The sequence below is a fragment of the Alexandromys fortis genome, unplaced genomic scaffold (assembly GCF_014885135.2).
Source record: "Alexandromys fortis isolate MF-2015 unplaced genomic scaffold, M_Fortis_MF-2015_v1.1 scaffold_48, whole genome shotgun sequence".
Lineage (NCBI taxonomy): Eukaryota > Metazoa > Chordata > Mammalia > Rodentia > Cricetidae > Alexandromys > Alexandromys fortis.
This window is the reverse complement of record NW_026067947.1, coordinates 4785074-4809552: the sequence shown is the minus strand read 5'-3', so window position 1 is coordinate 4809552 and position 24479 is coordinate 4785074. Positions and strand designations below refer to the sequence as shown.

The following is a 24479-nucleotide window of genomic DNA, read 5'->3' as shown; positions in this document are numbered from 1 at the left end:
GTATAGCTCCCTGACTAATTCCATTGCCCTGGCCTCATGTGGGAAAGGCTGTAGTTGTGACAAGCAGTAAGTGGATTGAGTTTAATCAAAACTCAAAATGTATTTTGACTACTCACTTCTGTTTTGCCACATTCTCAGAAATGAAAAGACATTTTTCAAAAATGTTCACTTTTTAAAAGGGGAAAAAGGCAAAAACAAGTCACATGTATACTGTTTCCTCATTGGCATCACCCAATTACTGTCCAAGGTTGGGAATGGAGAAATGGATTAAGAAGTCCTTCAATTATCAGAGGGCCAGCTACTTCAGTCATCAAAGCCTTGATGCTTCTGGATCTTCCCATAGGACTCTGCTGGGTACATCAAGGAAATATGCCTAAAACTTGCCCTTTGAACATACAAATGACTCAGTTCATGTTAGAACTGATGCTTTCTTTGCATCTAACACTTGTGAAAATGGGCTTCCAAGGGGCAATGCATCTGCAGCCTGCTGAATGGCTTCCCAATGTACTGAGTACTGCAGCTGCCCGAGACCCTCCACCAGTATCCTACATGAATCTGTATAAACAGCAACAACTTTCATCTATGATCAACATAGGCATCGCTAATAAATATTAAAACTATTAAACTATAGGTTAAAATGCAGACCTCTCATAGAATTGAGTGATGTGATTTTGGTACATTCACCATTATTGTACTTTATTTAATAAAGAAATACATTTTCCCTTGCAAAGATAGCAATTGCAAGTTTACAAATAAAACCACAGACCTCCACTCATGATGCTAAATCTTCAACTTTTAACCAGCAGCAAACTGATTTGTTTACAAATGGTCCGTGGCACCACAAAGAAAGACTATCAAAGGTCACAGGAGCTTAGAGAACAGGTTTATTGACAACAATCTCATAAATACCCTAAGGAAAAAAATCTCAAAGTTTCTAAACCTAAAATATTTAAAATATGCTCTCACTGGCAATCCCTCAACAAAATAGAGTAACAGGTCACTACACATAAATGTCACATTCAAAATCTGCTTCATTTTAACATTTTTGCCAATTTTTAAAAAATTACACTTGACTTTTTACCCCTTTTGGGTGCAATTAAATCAACATTCAATTTTTTTACAGATCCATAAATATATTGTCTAGCTGTTGTGAACCTGTAGGCTGTAAGTCAGTAGTATATTACTCTATGAACAAACTGAGCCAAAATATCTTTATTTTTAGGCATAGTAATGTCTAAGTAGTCAAAATGCAAACGTTGTGGTTTCACTCCAAATCCCCCAAAGCTTATGATACAGTGTGAGAAATTGTTTGCATCTACTACAAGTCCATCTGTGTACCTCAGGTGTCTGAAACTAAAAAAGGGTTCTTTAGTATTTTGATAAAAATGTACTCGAATATTTCATAACATTAATATTTATTGCTTTATATGAATACTGTATTGAAAGCCCAAGCATTCAGTTTACACACGAAATTATACAATTATACCGCTTCACAAAGGCAGTGAACACATTACAGTCTACAAAATCTACTTTACAGAAATTTAAAAATTCTAAATATCAAAAGGTACAGCTGAAGAAACAGGTATAAATTTGGCAGCCAGTAATTTTGACAGGGAGTTGCAGCTTGCATGACTTTAAATACGTGACTTTGAAAATAGTGAGTTTAGAGTAGTAACCATTGTGCTTTGTGTTGATCTGAAAAATAGAACACTGGCTGTCGAAGAAGCATGTTCAAAAATATTAATTCACTTCAAAATGTTATACAAATCATGGTGGTTTCTGTGTATCCCTAAAGCTCTAGTCATTTTAGCTCAGGTACATTACTGAAATAATCCACGAATTCTTCCAGTAGTACAGTGCTGTTTCACACCAGTACCATGTGCATATAAGGTAATTTAGACAGAAAGGTGTAATGTTCACAATGTTCAGAAAAGCAAGTGAAACGTTACAGGACCTGTGGGCTCTTTTGAGATGGTTTCCTGTCAGGCTCCTAAGCACTCGTCCAACCAAATGGTGAGCTAATGCTCCCACACAACTCCCAAGATAAAGGACATTTTCTCATAAATAACCAAGTCTTTTTTTTTTTTTCAGGCACCGTAGAAGTATACAAAAGAATTTTAGTTTGCACAGATCTCTTGGAATGTGTTTAACCTGGTATTTCAACAGACTTAAAGATTCCCAGGGTTTTCCAGGGGCCAGATTTTATCTCAATTACTCAGAAGAAAAGAAAATGTCTTCTTAAAGAAGTGAACTCAGTCATTACCAATAAAAAAGTATCCACTGTATTCATCTCTTATAGAAACAGAAAAATATAACATCCCCCTTAGAATAATCTATATATGTATATATGACTTAAAGTCCCATTGTACAGTTGAACAATAAAATCTGAAACCACATGAAACCCTATAATTCACATGTTAACATGTTCAAACTATGACTGAAATATGGAAACTGCTAGAGACAAGACAAAATCTTCCTTGCGCATGTATAAACCAAATGTGATTATCTTTAAAAAGTTTTCAAAATTATAATTATCTTCCAGTTTAAAAACTTTAATTCTAAATTAAAAAAAAAATCTATACACAAACCACTGATTTGAGTACACCAGGAAAAAAAAAAAAAAAACAAACAAACAAAAACCCAACAAAAACAAGAAAATCGGCAATAAGCAGGACCCAGAGGAGCCAGTATTCACAGCTCTTCCACGCACAACTGTCAGGGTTTATTCTTAAGGTTCTTTATTTTACAGCCTGTTTCTCTTGTAAAACTAAAGGTCCATTTATTACTTAAAAGTTCTCTACAGTGTAAAACCAGAACTGTATGTAAAATACTGCCTCTAAGTGTTTCTAAGTAGTTAAGTCTTGTTCCATTGGTTCGTCTGTGACGTCTGTGGTTTCGTCACTCTCCATGGATGACACGGAGACACTTTCTCCCGTTTTCCTGGAAGCGGACCCTGCTGACTCTTCTGTCTCAGGGTAGTCAGAACCACTACTCACAGCCCCTGCACTGTCACTCCGTTCCAAGCGAGGATCTCTCTGAGCTGCAGACCCGTCAGAGTCCTCCATGTGAGTATCCTCCTCTGAAAGCTCTTCATTCACAGCTAAAGCATCATCAGATTCTTTTTCTTGATTTTTTCTTTCTGGGACCATTTCTCGTGGTGTCATAAAAGATTCTAGAAATAAGCAAATTTTATAGTTAAAATTTACTTTCAAATTACACGCAGTTGTTTTATAAAATCAGTTATCTACGGCTTGTAACTTCTCAAACTTAGTAACACTCAGGCGGTACAAGAGCCCAGTATCACTGCACATACTGGCTTTGTGGGAACCTAGGCTGTTTGGATGCTCACCTTACTAGACCTGGAAGGAGGTGAGAGGTCCTGGGACTTCCCACAGGGCAGGGAACCCTGACTGTTCTTCAGGCTGATGAGGGAGGGGGACTTGATTGGGGGAGGGGGAGGGATATGGGAGGCGGTGGGGAAGAGACAGAAATCTTTAATAAATAAAAAATATATATATGAAAGAAAGAAAGAAAGAAAGAAAGAAAGAAAGAGAGAGAGAGAGAGAGAGAGAGAGAGAGAGAGCGAGAGAGAGAGCCAGCCCAGTATCAGCATGGTAAGGAGAGCCGCAGTATGCTGGGGACTCTCCTCTCACCTTCCTCCTCCTCTTCCTCCTCGTCCTCGTCGTCGTCTGTACAATGTTGCCTGCTGCGATTTTCTCTGTCCTTCTCCGGAGGGGAAGATGCTGTTTCAGCTTCCTCTGCCCTAACTGAGCCTTCACTGGACACCGTCTGGCTAGCTGTCTCTCGGACGTCATCTTCTTTGTCAAACCGTAGCCTTTTCACCTCATGCTCCTCGGCTTCCACAGTATCATCATCTGGGTGTTTATTTTTAACAGGGCTCAGTGAAGAAACTTCTGATTCGGAAGCTGGAGAATCACTGCCGATGGTTTTTAAAGTGTTATTAATAAAATTATTTTCCTTGTAATCTACATTCTCATCTGTAAACTGAAATACTTAAACTGTATTGTCAAATTAGATGGAAGTACCGCTGCTGAGAAAAAACAGAACAACAACCCTAAAGCAATCTGAACTGGTTTATGGATGTTCCCACTGGGACCTACTTGACAAGTTCTACCTTTCTAGGAAATTCTAGAAAAGCTTGTCTACATTCACCATCATCCAGGCTGAAGAGAAGTCATAGCTCCTATAGCCACATTAAGGCCTGTTCTGTCCCTCAGAACAGTAAACAGTGTTCCAGGACCTGTAGGACACGAAGATCCGAAGACCTCAAGCTGCACGTATGAAAAGCACAGGATGTGCACAGAGCCTCCCACCGCTAGGTGAAATAACACCCAAGGCATGTAAACACCATGGGCACAGGGGACAACGTCCATACCTAACCAATACAAAAGCAACCTTTTTCTCAATTACTTTTGATCTTTACTGGTTGAATCTACCAAACCCAGAGACGGAACCCAAGACATAAAAGATCCATGTACCTTGTAAATAGTAAATAGTGCTAAAATAACAGCAACAACCGTTAAATTTCTATGTGCATCTTCCTGTCTCTTTAAATATAAAACACAAACCTGTGGGCTTTCTCTTCATTTGAATGCAGGTCTGACTCTTTGCTATCTGTACTCTCAGGCAAACCATTTGTTGTCAAGGAGGTTGACAAAGAAAGCTTTGGTCGATTAAGTGGCCTTGGTGTTCCAGGTCCATTTATATTAGACCTATAATGAGATAAACAAACATTATTTTCCACTTTTGGAAAAATTATATACCTCTACACACATCACCAGTAAACATCACCCGTTCCAAAGTATACATCACAAGTATGTGCACGAATTCTGGTTTTCAGAGTCTTGTCCTAATTAGCAAATGTAGCCTGGTAGAACCTACAACATAAATCTTGTATCTTCCCCATAAAATGTTCAATTAAAAATAGTATACTGAGCCTGCTACCTCAAGCACTACCAAGAAACTTGGAACATTCTGGATGGTTTACAAAAAACAAACCACAATATTCTCACCTGTCAGTATAGTTTGGTGAGTTTCCAGGAAACATAACACCATTCATTCGGTTTAAGCTATTAGAACTGTTCTTCCTGTAATAAAAGAGAACACTTCAGCTGGGCATGGTGGCACATGACTTTAACCCCAACACTGGGAGGCAGAGGCAAGTACAGATCTGTGTGTTCAAGGCCAGCACTGACAACCCAGCAAGTTCTAGGCCAGCCAGGGTCTCAGAGTGAGATCCTGTCTCAAAATAGAAGAAATACTTCTTGCCAGGCGGTAGTGGCACATACCTTTAATCCCAGCACTCAGGAGGCAGAGGCAGGTGGATCTCTGTGAGTTCGAGACCAGCCTGGTCTACAAGAGCTAGTTCCAGGACAGGCTCCAAAGCTACAGAAAAAAAACCCTGTCTTGGGAAAAAGGAAAGGAAAGGAAAAAGGAAAGGGGAAAGGAAAGGAAAGGAAAGGAAAGGAAAGGAAAGGAAAGGAAAGGAAAGGAAAGGAAAGGAAAGGAAAGGAAAGGAAAGGAAAGGAAAGGAAAGACTTCTTTAATTTTGGGACTAATCTGAGTGCAGGACTGGGGAGATAGATGGCTTGATGGCTTAACAGCTAAGACTACAGGCTGCTCTTCCAAGACCTGGATTCTGTTCCCAGCACTTGCACATTGGCTCACAAGCATCCGTAACTCCAATTCCAAAGAACTGATGCCCCTTTCTGAGCTCCATGGCGTGTACAAGGTATACATTACATCCAGGCAAAAACACAGATAGGAAGCAAAATAACACATTTAAAAGAACCTGTGTTTTTTTGTCTTTGTTTTTTTTAAAGCCATTTTGTAACAGGGCTGTCAAATTCAAACACAGATAATGGGGAAATTAGCATGCACATACACACAAGTACGGGGAAAAATCTATTAGTGACACATGCTTTCGAACATCTTGGAATGTTCTTCAAATATTCATATTCATCAAAAAAGCAAAACATTAAATTCAAAAAGAAATCAATTCAGCATCACATTTAACCAAGAAGCAAAGGATTATCTCACTATCTGATTTATCAAGAAAAAGTTAAAAACTCTAAAAACAAAATTGTCTAAGAAATAAATGGCACTTAAGATTAAGTCATCGGATCCATGGGAGTAGCAGCCTCTATTTTCCCCACCCTTCACACACCCGAGGGTACTGTGCGTGCGTAGAGTGCATGCATGGGCTCTCGTGCAATTTCCATGACATCCACACATAACAAAGAATTATATACATGGTCATAGTGCCATGCCTGTACAGATGCCTGGAACCAAATCTTTAATTTAGTCTAGAAATCCTGACAACCAGCAGCAATACTTGTCCATCCTGAAGAACCACCAAAGTATCTTATTCCAAAACTAACTGGCAGCCCTGGAAAAGCATCTAGGTGGCCATAATTCAGCAGTTAACCCACCTCTAGCCCACATCTCTCTACTGGAAACACTTGCACAGCATTCTGGCAACTTTCCACCTCAGGGACCAGGTGGCAGATTTCATAATGTATAGAAGTATGTTTAGGTACATATAAAATAAATGTACTACTTTACCAAAATGGTGAAATTAGAATATAGTAATTGATATCAAAAGCAGAAAAACATTGTATACTTACTCTGAAGAAGGACAAACACAGCTAACAACCATCACATTCTGAAATAACAAAAAATGATGACTTGATGAGTGAGAGAAAGGCACAGTAATACAACTGTTAGTAACTCGTTTGAAACTCTCACAATCACCCACATGGGTTAAGCGTCCATTTATTCCAACTGAAAGCAACTGGATAAAAACAAAACAAAACAACAAAAAAAAAAAACTAAGAGCAGTAAGACTTCAGGAGGGTCTGACTGCACGCTCACTGGCTTGCTTTAACATTTATCCTGTATGTCTGTGTGTCTGAGTTCAAGTCAGAGGAACCCTCCATCACATGGGTCTCAGAATCAGGCCTGAGAGATAGGTGATTTGATGAGGAGCCGAGCCACCTCAAAGGGTATGACCCCTACGTCCACTCCCCACCCGACCTCCTTCCTTTAAAGCCCTGGCTGGTCTGGAATTCACTATGTAGACCAGGCTGGCCAAGAACTCAAGAGAAGAACTTGCCTCTGATTCCCAAATGCTAAGATTAATGGCCTGTACTACCATGAGAGCCTGAAGTGTTTTCTTTTCTTAATTCCAATAGTTCTGATAATTTAAATCTGATAAATGGTATTACAATTCCTGGAAACTCACCAAGCTATACTGTGGATGAGAATGTTGGTTCACTTTTAATTCTTCTCTCTCTCTTTTTTTTTTAAACCATACTGGAACCCAGGCACTGGCGTATATGTAAAAGTAGGGCCTGTTTTCCATTTTCCTGTGCATGCAAGCACTTACATATGCAGGACCCAAATGCTTTTTTCAAAAAGATTTATTTATTCATTTCTTGTGTATACAGTATTCTGCCTGCGTGTACATCTGCAGGACAGAAGAGGGCACCAGATCTCATTACAGATGGTTGTGAGGCACCATGGGAATTGAACTCAGGACCTCTGGAAGAACAGCCATCTTTCCAGCCCTGATCCGAATCTCTTACACCTCATTCAGTAAGACAGAATCAGTTAAACCCAGAGCTGGATAGCCAGCTTGGCTCTGTGGATTCCCTGTCTCTATCTTTCAAAGCTGAAATTCATTACAAGCATGACAATGAACTAAAATGTGATGGCTTGTATGTGCCAAATCCCCAGTCTCTCTTCTAAAACCATTTTGAAATTCAAATATATTCAAGTGTATCTATAAAGCAATATTCAACCCGAGGAGAGATCAAACCCATTCTTTGGAAATCATACTTTTAAGGAAGGTCTCGTCACGGTCCGATCACTCCAATTCCAGAGAAAACATTTTGTTTAAATCCCTGGCTCACAGCACTGAGTTGGCAAACACAGGCAGTGATAACCTGTCTGTTCATCAAAAACTTCCAAAACACAATTACTAAGGGTCCTTAAGTTGCAGTACTGACGAACCCTGCAGCTTCCTTCCCTTCTGAATCTCACTAAACAGACAACATAAAGGATCAACAAAATATAAGACCCAAGAACTATACCAAAAATTCCAGTTAATGGTCTTGGACTCTGTTCCCAGAGTAAACGGAGTGATTTTAAAACAAAAAAAAATTGTAATATTTACTATGCTTTAGGATCAACTACCCTAAGAATTCATCATCTGTCCAAATATAGTTGAGCCAATTACTTGTCTAGCAGTGATTTAACGTTTTGATCATTTAAACACTTTTGACACTTTTGTGTATTACTTCATTCTCCAGAATGTTCTTTCTTTAGTAGCAGTACCCCACCAACCACAATGTGGATTAGATCTTTCTACTCAATATATCACTAACACGCTTTACACACAAGTTTATAAGGTCGTGTGCCTCTGAATTCCAGTGACATTTACAACTTACTGCTAACATCTTTCTGGTGGGTTCTTGTTTTGTTTCTAAATGCTTAACAACAACAACAACAACAAAATGTTTGCAAATAAAAATAAAAGCCAGGAAGTGGTGGCACAAGCCTTAAATTCCAACACTCATGAGGCAGAGGCAGACCTCTAGGTTTGAGGTCTGCCTAGTCTAGAGAATGAGTTCCAAGCCAGCCAGGGCTGCACAGAGAAACCCTGTCTCAGGAAGAAAAAGAAAAAAAAAAAAAAACCCAAAAATAATAAATTAGTAATTTAAATTATTTTAATGGAAAAATGAAATTGGCTAAGCAGCTTTCCTGAAACTTAAAATAATGGCTGTCTGGGGCCTCTTGGGCCTTTTTTCTGGTCCTGCCTATAAATTTCTCTCTGAAACATTGAATGTAATTTAGAAAACAATTCAGTAAACAGTCTATGAAACAACTCTTGTAACACTTTAATTCTTGTGATAGAATACATACCTTTTCTACTCCTCTGAGAAATTTGTCTGTTCCTGTATAATTTCTTCTTGGATCTGTTAGCAATTCACATAGTCGTTGAATAGTAAAAGGGATACTGCAAAAGAATAATTTTATAGTTGAGGTCATAAGTGTAAGAAGCTAGGAGCTGTGCTTCACAGTGAAAGCTTTATGGAGAGTCACCCTGTGTCAAGCCACAAAGAATAAATGCAGGAGTCACTTAAAGCAATACCAAGGAACACCGAAAACAATGTGTCAAAACTCATTCTGGAAAAAATTTAGTGCAATATTCTAAATTCTGACTGCTCAATTTGCACTTTACCAGAGGTAACACAATAATGCTTGTCCGTTTATTTACAAACAATGTTTCTTCAAGCATTCTAATGCACACAAACATTTTACTAAATATCATAAACGACTTTGTTACTGAGATCAAGTATGACAAATTAGTCTAACACTAAAGTATTTTAAATATGATTCTGCTCCCTTACCACTTTAAAGAGAACCTATAAATTTAGTCAAACTTATATTATTTTGGTAAGAATATTGGGGTTAACTATACCAAACACTTTTTACCAGAATGTAGTTTTCCCTTAATCACAGCAAATACAAAAGAGTAAAAATCTTGGAACAGTAATCAAAGAGTTTTGAAGAAACCAGAAAGATGGTTCAACAGTTAAGAGCACTGGCTGCTCTTCCAGGACTCAGGTTTAATTCTCAGGACCCGATCAAAGACCATCACCTGGTCTCCATGGGAACCAGGCACACGGGGTACATAAAGACATGAATGCAGGTAAAACAACCATACATAAAAAAGAATTTCTTTAAAGAAGGGTTTTGGCTCAGAGTAGTTAGCAATCATCAGAATTACAGCTCAGTGTAATGTTGTAAGCACTAGATGTGACAAATGCTGAGAAAAAAACACATGGAGTGAGTCTTTGGATATCAGTGTTTTCCATTAAAATCTACTTATGCAGCTTATGAAGAGAACTGCAAAGCCTCAGATTCACATAGAATATCATACAATAGTCTACCCTACAGCAATGTAGCTAGTGTGTAGCACACGTATCTGATGGAAATCACAGTAGTTCTTACTGGATAAACTACACTTAAAGCAGACTTTGTTTGCTTGTTTGTTTTGTTTTTGTTTTCCAAGATGCGGTTTCTCTAAGCTTTGGAGCCTCTGGAACTCACTCTGTAGACTAGGCTGACCTTTAATTCAAGGAGATCCACCTGTCTCTGCCTCCCAAGCGCCTGGCTTAAATCTCACTTTTTAAAAAAATCAGACAAGGTCTCATTTTTGTAGACCACACTGACCTCAAAGCTACCTCTTCCTATCATCACAACGATAAGTACCAGATGATATACCAAGTCTCAACTAATTATACTCTGGAAAGGGGAGAGAAGAATATAAGTACATTTTAACAAATAGATTCAATGGGCTAGAGATGGCTCAGCAGTTAACAGCACTTGCTGATCTTGCAAAGGACTTGGGTTTGGTCCAGCATTCACATGATGGTTCAAAACCATCTGTTAACTCCAATTCCAAGGAATCAGACCCTCTTCAAACCTCCATAGGTGCCAGGTGAAGATACATACGTGCAGAAAAACACTTTTCATATAATCTAATCTTTAGAACAAAAACAAAAAGAACCCACTCTCTCAGTCACATGAAAACAACCAGAATTAATGATAAAGCAAACAACAAGCCTATTTTAAAGCTATATGTAATCCAAAGGATAAAAACCAAATAAATGCTCTTTTACAAAAGTACAAACTAGTGCCTCAAATACAGACAGAAGTGATGCACACGTGCAGCACACACACAAAAACCACCACCCAGGTTCTCAGTGCACATCTGAAAACCTATCTGATTAGATGTCTTCCTCAGTCTTTTATAGCCTCATTTAAGAAAGTCAGTTATCCCTAGAACTTAACCATTCAGGTAATCAAAAACCAAAACACAAATCACACACACAAATGAAATCAAAAAACACCCCAAAACAAGCAAAAAATATTATTTTAATTTAATTTAAAGAAAATGAAAAAGTGAGTGGACACCTTGCAATTCAAAGAACAAACAAAAAACCAAAATGAAACAAACAGGGAGGGAAGAGAGGAAAGGTAAGAAAGGAAAATATGGAAAGAGATAAAAACTTAAGAGCCATTTGAGGGGTTCTGTGAAAACCCATAAAATAGAAGCTTAAAATATACACATATATGTAACTCTAAATGAAATCACAAAACAATGGGGGAGAAAAAAGCCCCAATTAGACATCTCTCGACACCAAATGAAGCCTCCAGTTCTAGGGACAGGTTACATCTCATCAAGTTGTTGGCCAAAGAAGCCCCATGGACACCCCCAAACAGCCAGGCCATTGGTTGCTCTCCACAAAACAATGCTAAGAAGACCCTATAGCTGAAAACAACACATATACTAATCACTGAACAAAGGAGTTGAACTGGCACTATCCAGACCCTTCACCCTTCAAAGAGCAAAAAAATACATACTCAAAACTTATTAAAATAATTTAGAAAATAATTCTGCGTTAAGATACTACAAAGTATTCAACTTACTGCCTTTAAAAAGCACAAAGCTGGGTGGTGGTGGCACACACCTTTAATCCCAGCACTTGTGAGGAAGGGCAAGAAAATCTCAGTGAGTTCGAGACCAGCCCGGTCTACAAAGGACAGCCAGGACTGTAACAGAGAAACCCTGTCTCAAAAAACCAAAGAATAAATAAAAACTAAACTAAAAGCACAGAAAAGCAATAAAACAAACAGAACAAGAATGGAGAAATGGCTCAGCAGTTAAGAGCACTGGCTGCTACTCTTGCAGATGACCTGAGTCTAATTTCAAGCACATACATGGCAGCACAAAACACCCATTAACTCCAGTCCTAGGGGATCTGATGCCTTACCCTGGCTTTTAAGGACAGACACTATGCATGCACATAGTACAGACACACATGCAGACAAAATACCCATACACAAAAGAAAAAAAAAGCTGGCAAAAACACAAGCAAAGCAAAAAGCAATTTAAAAAGGGGACTATTGACATATAAAAAATGCCATTTTCTTTTACAAAAGTACAAGCTGGAACCTCAAATGTAGACAAAAGAGATGTACACAAAACCCTGAAAACCATACACAGTAATACAAAACTACAGTAGCTATAGTTATTACAGAGGGTTTTGTAATAGGGCTAGTATGTAGCTGAGTGGTAAAGTGCAGACTTAGAATTTGCAAGGCTTCAATTCAATCTCCAGCAACACACACACATGCAAGCACACGTGCATGCGTACACATACACACACACAAGGAAAGAAAAAAAAATGGTTAACAACCTGTTTAAGTATGATATGCTCTTATCAACAAAAGATGGTTTGTACAATACACACTACAAACAAGCATGGCTCAATGCACTGTTGTACAACTTCACTTAAAAACAACAAAAAAAAATCTATGCAGGGTGGTGGTGGCACACACATTTAATCCCAGCACTCAGGAAACAGAGAAAAGCAGATCTTTGTGAGTTCAAGGGCAGCCTGGTCTACAGAGGGAATTTCAGGACAGGCTCCAAAGCTACAGAGAAACCCTGTCTCAGAAAACGATAGATAGATAGATTAGATAGATAGATAGATAGATAGATAGATAGATAGATAGATAGATAAAAGATGAGATGAGTATACTAATGAGAAGACCCTCAACTGGTGAACAGAGCTGGGGAGATAACTCATAAAGCGTTTGCTGTACACAGCACACAGACCTGAATCTAAATGCCTAGCATCCTTATAAAAGCTTGGATAAAACAGCACACATCTGTATCCCTAATGCTGGCAGGCAGAGACAAGTGTATTCCTGGGACTCGAACACTGGCTAGCCAATCTAGTCAATTAATGAACTCCAGGGCCAGGAAGCAATGGAAGAAGACAGTATGACAGAACGTATGGTTACCACGGGCACTGCACAGATGAGCGTGTGGCACATACTACACACTAATGTAATTAAAAAAAAAGTGAATGGAAAGCAAAAAGTATGATTTAAAAAAAAGTATGATAAAAAAAACAACAAAATCTTTATTCAGAACTTGAAAACAAAGACTGTCATGTTTCAAATCAGCGTATATAATAATAGACCAAAAAGGAAGATATAAAATGAGAATACATAATGTATCACTAATTAAATTTCAATTCTGCCTAATTAGAGTAAATAATCCAAACAGCCATTCTGAACTGGAATTGAAATACTTATGGCTCAAAGATGAAAAACACCTTAAGAGCAATTATGTTTAAGTGTGCTTACGCATTTAATGACTGTTCAAATCATTTAAAGGAGATGAATACACGTTTTAGCAGGTTAAGAAATTATAAATACTAACTTTATCTAATAACCTACTTATCTGATATCTAGTCTAGTAGAATTAATTATGAATATTTGTTCTTACTAATTTATAAATTAGCTCAATATTCAATATACAGTGGTATTTTAACTTCTATACATTTGGATTTTAACTTCTATACATTTGGAATATCTACTCCGTGTGTGTATACTATATGCAAGTATTCTACAAAGGAAATCTGTTTATGCTGCATACATCCAGTTCATAAACAAATTTTATGCAACATATAACACGTGGCTTCTTTCCCATATGTGTTTTTAAAGAGCCCTTGCTGGGTGGTAGTGGCATACACCTTTAATCCCAGCACTTGGGAGGCAGACACAGGTGGATCTCTGTGAATTTGAGGCCAACCTGGTCTACAGAGTGGGTTCCAGGAAAGGCTTCAAAGGTACAAAGAGAAATCCTGTCTCGAAAAACAAAACAGAACGACACAAAAAAGAAGCCTCAACTAAACTCATAATGAACAAGCATATGGTTAAATAACTAATGGGACAACGAAGTATCTTCCCAGACAAAAGTTTCAGTAACAGACCTAATGCCAGAGCATAAACTTCTGATTATTGTAGGCAAATTCCTAAGCTTAAAATGAGAATAATACGTTGAGAATGGTGGTGCACACATTTAACACCAACAGGAACCAACAGGGGATCTCTGTGCATTCAAGGCCAGCCAGGGCTAGATAGTAAGACCCTGTCTCAAACTGCAGCCCCTCCCCACAAAGAATATGGTTTATGGCATAAAAGCATACAATTAGGGCTTAGAGGGATGTCTCAGCAGTTAAGAGCACTGACTGCCCTTCCAGAGGACCAATGTTCAATGGCAGCTCACAACTGTAATTCTAAGACCCAACACCCTCACAGACATACATGCAGGCAAAACGCTAATACACATTAAAAAACAAAACAACAAAAAAAACATACAATTAAAACCTCTTCACTCGGCTGATGGTGGTGGCAAAGGCCTTTAATCTAATCCTAGCACTCGTAGGCAGAAGGTGGATCTCTGTGAGTTCAAGGCCAGAGTGGTCTACAAAAGCTAGTTCCAGGACAGGATAGGCTCCAAGGCAGAAAAAACCCTGTCTCGAAAAACCAAAACACCCTCTTCATTTAACACCTACCATTAAACAGGAATCTTATTACAAGAAACCCAATTCACTGTATCTCATAATGCTGTCTCATTCCTAGTGCCAAATGCAATATTCAACAAGTCAATTTCACAAACGCATTACTCCTTCAGGAAATATAAAGTTCTAAATTAGAACTTAATGACTAATGGGAAGCACAGCAACATTTTTAAAGTAGCACATTTATTTAGTGTTCCTGGTGTTTTCAATGTTTTACAAAAGATTAAGAATGTTTTAGTTATTGGGGGAAAGGCAGGTTCAAACTCTAAAACATATAAAACCTCTTACATATAATTAAGTCTTCAACAAATATCAAAAACAAAAAAAATATTTTCTGATAAATGAATGTTGCTGCTACCTTAATAAATGCATGTATAAAGTATGAATACCCCTGAAACTCATAAAACCAATTCAACTTTTTTTAACAAAGACTGTAAACATTTAAAAATAACTACAAGCCAAAAATTGACAAGTATAGCAAGGCGGGCGATGGTAGCTCAGGCCTTTAATCCCAGAACTCAGAAAGCAGAGGCAGGTGAATCTCTGTAAATTCAAGGTCAGCCTGGTCTACAAATGGAGTTCCAAGACAGCCAGAGCTGTTACACAGAGAAACCTTGGGGGGGGGGGGGGCAGGCAGGCAGGCAAGCACTAGAGATAGAGGCGTTAATAAGACATAGCAAAACTTAAAGAAATAACATCTACGATGTTAAAATTAAACCTTTAAAATATTATTAAGTGCATACCCATTAAATCCAGTGACAATTTTCAGTATTCTTTCCTTCATTTCATCAAAGGGAATATATTCAACATTAGGATTGGGAGGACCTCTTGGTTCAGGAGCCGAAGTTCTGAAATCATCCATCACTTTCTCCAGTTTGAAAATAAAATAACCTTTAAATTGGGACCACTGAATCCTAAAAAAGAAAAAAGTCAGAAAACATTAATAATTACCCTTGCAATTACTTTAAGCACAAACACAGACATTATAAAAATGCCTCATAATTTCCACATTATAATGCTTATATGGACTAGGAAAGTCTTTTACCATTAAAAATACAGAATAAGACAGACAGTAGTAGTGCACACCTTTAATCCCAGCACTCAGGAGGCAGAGGCAGGAGTTCAAGGCCAGTTCCAAGACAGGCTCCAAAGCTACAGAGAAACCCTTTTTTGAAACCCCCCCCCAAAAAAAAAAAGAAGGAGGAGGAGGAGGAGGAGGAGGAGGAGGAGGAGGAGGAGGAAGAGGAGGATAAGAAAGACAGAAAAAAAGGTACAGAATAAGCCACGTTTGGTGACATGTATCTTTTAATTCCAGCCCTTGGAGGACTGTGTCCTAAGGTTTCTATTGCTGTGAACAAACACCATGACCACAGCAACTCTTATAAAGACAAACATTCAATTGTAGTGGCTCACTTACAGTTCAGAGGTTTAGTCTGTAAAGGAAACAAGGCAGTTGATGCAGGCAGACATGGTGCTGGAGAGGGAGCTGAAAGTACTACAGCTTTTGCGGACAACAGAAGTGGTCTGAGTAAAGCTTGCACATCTGAGACCTCAAAGCCTGTATCCATAGTGATACACTTCCTTCAACAAGGCCTCATCTCCTAATGATGCCACCCCCTATGATCTAATGGGGGGGTTTACATTCAAACTACCAAACCGAGGCCAGTCCTGACTACGAAGTTCTAGGCCAATCAGGGACCACACAGTGAGATCTTGTCCCCCAAAACAACAACAACAACAACAAAAAACAACAACAAACCCAAAATAACTAAGTTCTTTTCCTCCCTCCCTTTTCAGTCATTGTCATTTGAGATATTCAGAGTACTGCTACCAGTCTATCACTCAACAAGTAAGGTGGAGAAAGAAATCATAAATTTCAACATAATCCTTTGAATACAAAAAAAAAAAGCTACACATACACACAGGCATACAAACATGCACACACACGAGAAAAAATAACAAAGTACCCTATTTTTTATCTCTATTCAGTGCTGGGTAGCAAGTTTCTCCGAGATAAAATGCTAACACTGAGGACCTTACTGCAACCCATCTTCCCCAAGCTCACAGTAAGAACTGCTGGTCTCTCTCTCTCTCTCTCTTTTTTTTTCAGTGTGTGGGTGTTTTGCCTGAATACTTGTGGCCAAAGAGGCCACAAGAGTGTGGCATTTCAGACAGTTGTGAGTTGTAATATGGCTGTGGGAATCAAAACCCAAGTCCTGTGGAAGAACAAGTGCTCTTAACCACTGAGCCATCCCTCCAACTTCCTCCCACTCGCAGATACTTTAAAAATTACAGAAAACAGAGTATTAATTTGCTGTATAGCAGCCTTATAAACCAATTGTGATTCAAGAGGTTTGAATCAGGAATCTTCACTGTGATGGCAGCACTGAAAGCAATGGTAGATGGAAATGATAACCTAGCAGCAATCCAGAAGCAGCACCAAATCACACTAACATTACTATCAGAACTTCAGTTTGTTTTGCTCTGTGTTTTAAATCTGGAGCTAGAGATGTAACCCAATTGGTAGAATGCTCACCTAGCATAGATAGTGTGCCTTGGAGCTTGATCCCTAGCACCACATAAATTGGGCATGGTGATTTTATGACTGTAATCTGAGCAGTTGTGAGATGGGACAGATCAAAATTCAACAAGGTCAGCATGGGCTAACATGAGATAAGCCCCTCCACCCTTTTTCATTTTAACAACCCACAACATCAAGGTCAAGACCAATTAAAAGGTTCTGAGGAAGAATAAGTGATTGATTCCTGCTACTCAAGAGGCTGACACACTGGAGGACCACTTGGTCAGACTGTCTCAACATAAAATTTCCTGAAGAAACAGGAAGATCCATGATCAACAAAATTAGTTTCAAAAGACTTTGGATAGTAAATAGAAAATTCATGACCGAGATTTTTGTGTTTATATACAGAACCTTCAGGAGGATCAATGTAGGTTCAGAACTGTTGACAGGAGGAATCCAGGACAAAGTTGGCAAAGTTGAAATAAGCTAGACCTGAAAAGGATAAAGCCAGTAGTACAAGAATAAAAATGTCAACAAAGAAAATTTCTCATACTCAGCTATGCCGGCATCATGGGTCACAGAATCATGTTTTATGACAAGCTGCTCTATGTGGCTGCAGCATGGCCAACCACTATCCACGTGTGCCAGGAGCACCAGCCACACTCCTTAGAAGGAACAATCAACAGTACCTCCAGACATTACCAAATGAATTGCCACTAGGTAAGAACCACAACTCTTTAATCCCTTTTGCTGAGGACTACAATAAAAAATGAAACTAGAAAACCCAGAACCTCAAACCCAATTCTCACAATGAGACAAAAGGTTTACTTAAAAACAGTCTAGCACTGTGACCGTGGAGGGTAAACATCCAGGTTAGTCTTGTTAGCAGCTGTGCCTTAGGCAACACCACAAGCAATGTCACTATGAAACTGTAACCCAAAATAAATCCCTTTTCCTTCCAGTTGCCTGTGTCAGGACATTTTATCACAGTAATAAGGAGTCACCAAGACAAGCAGCACACAGGAAGATGTCTACAGGTTGAACATAATAAATATTAAGGAACTTAAACATGATTTGGTATCAGCAGGGCTTCTATATCCATACCCTGAAGGCAACAAGGGATGACTATCATTTTGCAAATTCAAAGAGCTCACAAGGGTAACTGAAAGCAGCCATCCTAAGAATAGACAAGACAGATCTGTATCAAGGCACAATATAGAGAAAGTGCATTAACTGAGCAGTGGTAGCGCAAGCCTTTAATCCCAGCACTCAGGGAGGCAGACATAGGTGGATCTCTGTGAGTTCGGGGCCAGTCTGGTCTACACAGTAAACTCCAGGACAACCAGAGATACAGAGAAACCAAACCCTACCTCAAAAGACAAAAATAAACAAACAAACAAACAAATAAATAAGGAGAAAGCACAGAATCTCAGAACCAAAGAGAAAAACATCAGACTTATTAAAGTTGGTGTCATAAGAGCAATAGGAAACCATCTTTAAAATCTGAAGGATGAGAATTTTTTTAACTATATGCCCAAACTATTCATCAAGTAGGACAGCAACAGTAACAAATTTTCAAACAATAAAGGCAAAATTAACCAGTTTGCTGCCAGGCCGTCCCTCACCCCACGAAATCAAGCAAACCAAGAAAGGATGGCACAGTGTCTAGAAAATGAAGATCACAAATAAATCACAATTAGAAAGAGGAAAATCCCTCATTAAAAGAACTATGATCTTGGTGGTAAGATGTGAAGACTCCTATCTTTATAACTTATAACATGGTAAAATTAAAAATCTATGGGCAATCAATTTCGAATAAACAATCAAGAATGGCTCTCTGGGCTAGCAGGATGACTCAACAGGAGAATGTGCTTATTGCTAAACCTGATGACCTGAGTTCAATCCATGGAACCCACACTGTAAGAGAAACAAACCAAGTTGTCCTCTGACCTCCATGGGCACTGTCACACATATGTTCATCACTCCCACACAATTTAAATTTTAAATGTTTCTTCATCACTGGAGGCCCCCGACTGTAAATCTATCAGAGGAAGTCTTGTCTCAAACATCTACAAGGGAGCTGCTTGGGCCAGCCCCCTTACAAAGGCCACACAAGTCAAGGGACAACACAGAAACAGCCTATCCACCTAACACCGACTAAAAGAGATCTAATCATGGCTCCTACTTGCATTCTGTTTATACTTGTATCAACAGCGGCATGTTTCACTTCAAGATTGAGGTATTAAAACAAAGAGTGAGAGGAGACATGCTTGGCCTGTCTGGCAGGAATGAATATACTTACTCTAAGGCAGTACTCAAGTCAGTGGTTTTAACCTATGAATCACAATCACTTTGGGTATCCGATAGCCCTTTCACAGAGGTCACCTTAGACCATAGGAAAACACATATTTATTACCTTATGATTCCTAACAGTAGCAAAATTACAGTTATAAAGCAGCAACAAAAGTACTTTTATGGTTGGGGTCACCACAACATAAGAAATTCTATCAAAGGGTTACAGTATTAGGAAGGTTGAGGATCACTGCACTGCTCTAAGCAAAGATATATATGCACCCTTCTTTAGCTGTCAGACTATTTGACACTTGCTGTTCTTGCACTCCCATTTCTGCTCACAACCACCTGTAAATCCAGTTCTAGGAGATTTGATATGCTCTTCTGACCTCTAAGGGCCTCTTATGACTTCAGAAGTACCAGGAATGCATGTGGTGTACATATATATACATACAGGCAAAACACCCCACATGTTACTTCCCAACTTATTTCTATTTATTTAAAAATAAAGAAAATATGACAATCAGTATAGAAAATAAGGGGGAAATGATCACTCAGGTTTGTCAAACTCTAGTGCGAGTTATTATTACAGTACTTGATGAGGGAAACACATTTATGTATCTCACATTCCCAAAAGTCTGACTCCCCCAGGATTTCCACTGAACTCACCCTTATTCTTCACTCTCTTCAATACAACTCTTAATGTCACATCCATTGACCTCTCTTCCTATTTCTTTTCTAAAACTGAAGCATAGGGAGAATGCCCAGCTACTTTCTCATATTCACCTCCTGATGAACAATCTATATGCTCACCTACACACAATAATAAACAATCTATATACACATCTTCCTGGTACATTATCCCACCTCTCCTTTTTCCCATCTTCATGATTTTTCTTTATTCCCCCCCTTTTCTAGATCTAACCTCATTTCTTCATTGTCCTATAGAGAAAAAGTCCTAGTGATAGCTCCCAGTCAGACTTTTAGTTCTAGCACTAAATGTAATTAATTGTCCCTATCGAGACCATCTGTGACCTCCATGCTGCTGCATCCAGTGGTCAACTCTTCTCACACCTTAACTTCCCCCAGGAGCATTCTGAAATGTTACCATTCTTCATTTTCAACTGCTCAATTCAGCAACTCAGAAGTTCAACCTACCTCTTCTCTATGTACAGCCAGTGGTTTCACCCAGTGTCATTTTTACACCTCTGTATGTCAGTTAGATCCTAGACTCATTTATTCAACCCATGTACTTCATGTTTACATTTCGCTAACAATATCCAATACTGAACTAATTTTCCCATAAATAGTTCCTGCCAGATTTTTCCTGACCCCGGCCAAAATATCTGATGTGATGAAATTCCTCCCCCACATCTTCCCATCAATAAAAAATTCTGTTGTATCTTTAATATATATAAAGAATAAGAGCTAGGAGCCAGGAATGATTGTGCAGGCCTTTAATCCCAGCCCTAAGAAGGCAGAGGAGTTCTGTGAGTTCAACGCCAGCCTGGCCTACTATAAGATTTCAAAAATAAAACCAAAAGCTGGGTGCGGCAGTACACACCTTTAAGCCCAGCAGACAGAAAAGACAGACAAGGCCTCCAAGAGTTTGAGGACTGAACTACACAGTGAGTTCCAAGGCATACAGTAAAATCCTGTCCCAAAATAAATTACTAGTTATTCCAAAGCACCACTATTCCTTAGCCTGAACTAAAGCTACGCCTGCATGGGGCTTAATGTGTAAGCGTGGGTTAATGGTGGAGCTGTACTTGAGTGCTGGGCTGAATTATCCATTCCAATGAAAAAAAAAAAAAATAAGAAAAAAACTGCACCCAACTCTCCCTTACAATGCCCAAAAGATTTCAGCACAGTCACCCATAGAACAATTCCACTGGCAATCTATCATTATCTCCACTTCAAACCTGGGTTTCACTAAGAGTAAAGACCAAAGTTTTCAAAAGGGTCAAAATGACTCACAGGAGGAGATGCATCTGGTTCCGTCGTCACCTCTTCCAGTCCGTCACCTCTTCCAGTCCTTTGTCATTCCGTCATCCTACTCCAGCCCTTCCCTAGTGTGAAAATGCTACACACCCCACTACTGTTTAAGTACCAGGAGAACGTCAAAACAAAACATCAACTAAAGGATGCACTACATTACCATGTGATGACAGAAAGGTTAAAAGGTCCTTCTAACTCCGTGGAACTCCAAATTACACAAGACTATGGAAGTCATTAAGTGTCATAAGCACATCTAACATGGGAATAAAGATTTTTCCAGAGGGGTCTTAAAAAGCCTTTAGAGGAACATAAAGTCACCATGAAGAGGGAACATTATCTACCAGAGAACTAATGAATGAAGTAAGCAGAAAAAGAGGGCCACAGCTTAATCAGACATATATGTTCACAGACGCTGAAACTTCATTGGGCCTTACATTCTAAATTCAACAGTAGAAGCACATGAGAATTTTCAGTATGTCTAAAGAAAGCAAATAAAACTAATTCATAAAAAGTCTACAACGAAATCAAAAAACAATGAGAATAGTAGGTAGTTAATGAACCCAGATAGAAAACTCAAAATTGAGAATCTTATAACCCCTATTCCAAGTTTCATTTTCTCAAAATTACACACCACAATAGTTTCCTGGGGAATTTTCCTAGCACTCCTGAAGTTTGCTGGATTTTGCAAGGGCAAAGCTATGATTTATCCCTCTGGTACAAAAAATCCTTAAGTAACCACTTCCCATCTTTCTACATTGAAACATTCCACATCTTGCCAGGGTGGCCCTCATGTCTTTAATCCCAGCACTCAGCACTCAGGAGGTAGGCGGATCTCTGTGAGTTCAAGGCCAGCATGGTCTACAAGTGCTAGTTCCAAGACAGGCTCCAAAGCTACATCAAAACCCTGTCTCAAAAAAACCAAAAATTCCACATCTTAAGTAGTTTCTGACTCCCATAGCAACCAGTAGTCTTGACTTCCTTTGATCACTGTAGTGCCCCCCCCCTTCCTTGTACAATAAAAACTGCTAATCCCTTCTAGGCACTTGACCTAATTTACTTATTAGATACCTTGATGCTAAAACGTATAAATGAGAAATTACCTTTCTTAGTTATTCCCAGTGCTGGGAAGGCAGAAAGAGAGGCTGGCAGAGCTCTGATTTCCAGGCCAGCATGGTCTACATACTGAGTTACGGAACAGCCAGAGCTATATAGTGAAATCCTGTCTACAAGGAGGATGAGGGGGAAAATACGTTTCTTTTTAGGGGGTAACATCCTTGTCATGGAACCCTCTTCTGGTTTGTAGGCATAGATACAGGCAGAAAACTAAATAATTTTTTTAAAAAATGTGGTGAATAAAGAAATACTGGAAAAAATAATTTATTTAGTTTTTTTAATTTCTAGTTTGCAAAAGATTCCAAAATTAAGCTATTAGTCAGGTAAAGTTTAAAATTACATTAAAATCTTAAAAAGAATTCACATAAATGTTCATAAACACAGGAAAATTTTTCATAAAGGTAAATAAAGCTGATTTCAATTTTACATTTTTCTGTTATATATCACACGTTAGAAAAACTAGGCTAATACAGACATGACACTGAAACTTCCTTTACTCAGTGAGCATCTCCCCAGTTCCCTAAGGTACCTGGTTGGGAATCTGCAACATAAGCTTGAGGGTCAACCTACCTGGTACTCACAGACACAAAGAAACCCTGCTTCAAGGCAAGGGGAAAAAAAGAAACATTATACGAGCCTGCATGGGCACCGATATATGCATGCGCGCACACACACACCCTTCCCTACATACATGAAAAGAACTACATTCTTTTAAGTAGAAATGCAAAACAAAAAGCTACATCCACTTAAGTAGAAAGGCATAGTCGTTTGTCAACCTAATACTGGACCCAACTGATCTTGTACTCATTTAAAAGACTACTTGAAACATTTCTCTTAAAAAACTACACTTTTAGTCAAGCCCATCCACTATTCCAGTTGCTTGAGGCTTAAATAGGAAAATAAAGGTGTACAAAGCATCTCACATGAACAACAACAACAAAAAAAATTTATAAAAGCTTCCTCTAGACCTAGTTTTCAAAATGCAGTATATATCTGGGACAGTATAATACTGATAAAGGTTGTGACCAAAAGACTAAAGTGAAATTTAATACTTTACTATGAAAATACTACAAATGACTGTGTATAGGTTGTCTAAAAACCTAACTAGCCACACAGGATGTACTAAATAAATCCAAGGTCCTTCTCACATCTTTAAATGCAGCTAAAGGAACAGGAATAATGTTTTCACTACTCAACGTACACTTACAAGAACCCCATCTTCCAACAATGCACAATGTGGTAGTTTGAATTGGCTCCCGTAAGCTCATAAAAAGTGGCACTATTAGGAAAGTGTGGCTTTGTTGGAGGAAGTGTGTCACTGTGGGGGGTGTGGGCTTTGAGGTCTCCTTTGCTCAAGCTTGACTCAGACAGACCATTCCCTGTTGACTGTAAGATGTAGCCAGCACCATGTCTGCCTGCATGATGCCATGCTCCCCACCATAATGGCCCCATGATAATAAATTGAACCTCTGAACTGTAAAAGCCACCACCTCAGTTAAATGTTTCCTTTTATAAGAGTTGCCATGGTCTGACAACTTATGCTGGAGAGGGTGTGGGGAAAAGGGAACATTTCGGCATTGCTGGTGGGAGTGCAACCTGGCACAACCCCTTTGGATGTCAGTGTGGCGATTTCTCAGAAAATTAGGAAAACAACCTTTCTCAAGACCCAGTAATATATATCCAAAGGATGCTCAATCGTGCCACAAGGACATGTCCTCAACTATGTTCACAGCAGCTTTGTTTGTCATATCCAGAACCTGGAAACAACCTAAATGCCCCTCGACTGAAGAATGGATAAGGAAAACGTGGTAATTTACACAATGGAGTACTGCAAAGCAGAAAAAAAATGACACTTTGAGTTTTGCAAGAAAATAAATGAAGCTAGAAAACATTATTTTGAGTGAGGTAACCCAGACACAGAAAGACAATCATCACAAGTACTCACTCCTAGGTGGTTTTTAAACAAAGCAAAGAAAGCCAGCCTACAAACCACAATCCCAGAGAACTTAGACAACAATACAGACAGTAAGAGATACTTACATAGATATAATTTACATGGGAAGTAGAAAGTAGAAAAAGACAAGATC

The 24479-nt window shown here is 38.8% G+C and overlaps 1 protein-coding gene across 1 annotated transcript in view; it reads right to left on the bottom strand.

The window, feature by feature from the left end:
* Positions 1-861: 861 nt before the first annotated feature.
* Positions 862-24479, bottom strand: part of Ppp4r2 (protein phosphatase 4 regulatory subunit 2) — a 35335-nt gene continuing 11717 nt past the window's right edge. Inside the window, exons 3-9 of the mRNA XM_050149339.1 lie at positions 15212-15382; positions 8947-9040; positions 6648-6685; positions 5034-5108; positions 4590-4733; positions 3654-3937; positions 862-3172 (exon numbers count right to left, since the gene is read on the bottom strand). Of these exons, the coding sequence (XP_050005296.1) occupies positions 2847-3172; positions 3654-3937; positions 4590-4733; positions 5034-5108; positions 6648-6685; positions 8947-9040; positions 15212-15382 (1132 nt within the window). The 3' untranslated portion in view covers positions 862-2846. The remainder of the gene's footprint in view (positions 3173-3653; positions 3938-4589; positions 4734-5033; positions 5109-6647; positions 6686-8946; positions 9041-15211; positions 15383-24479) is intronic.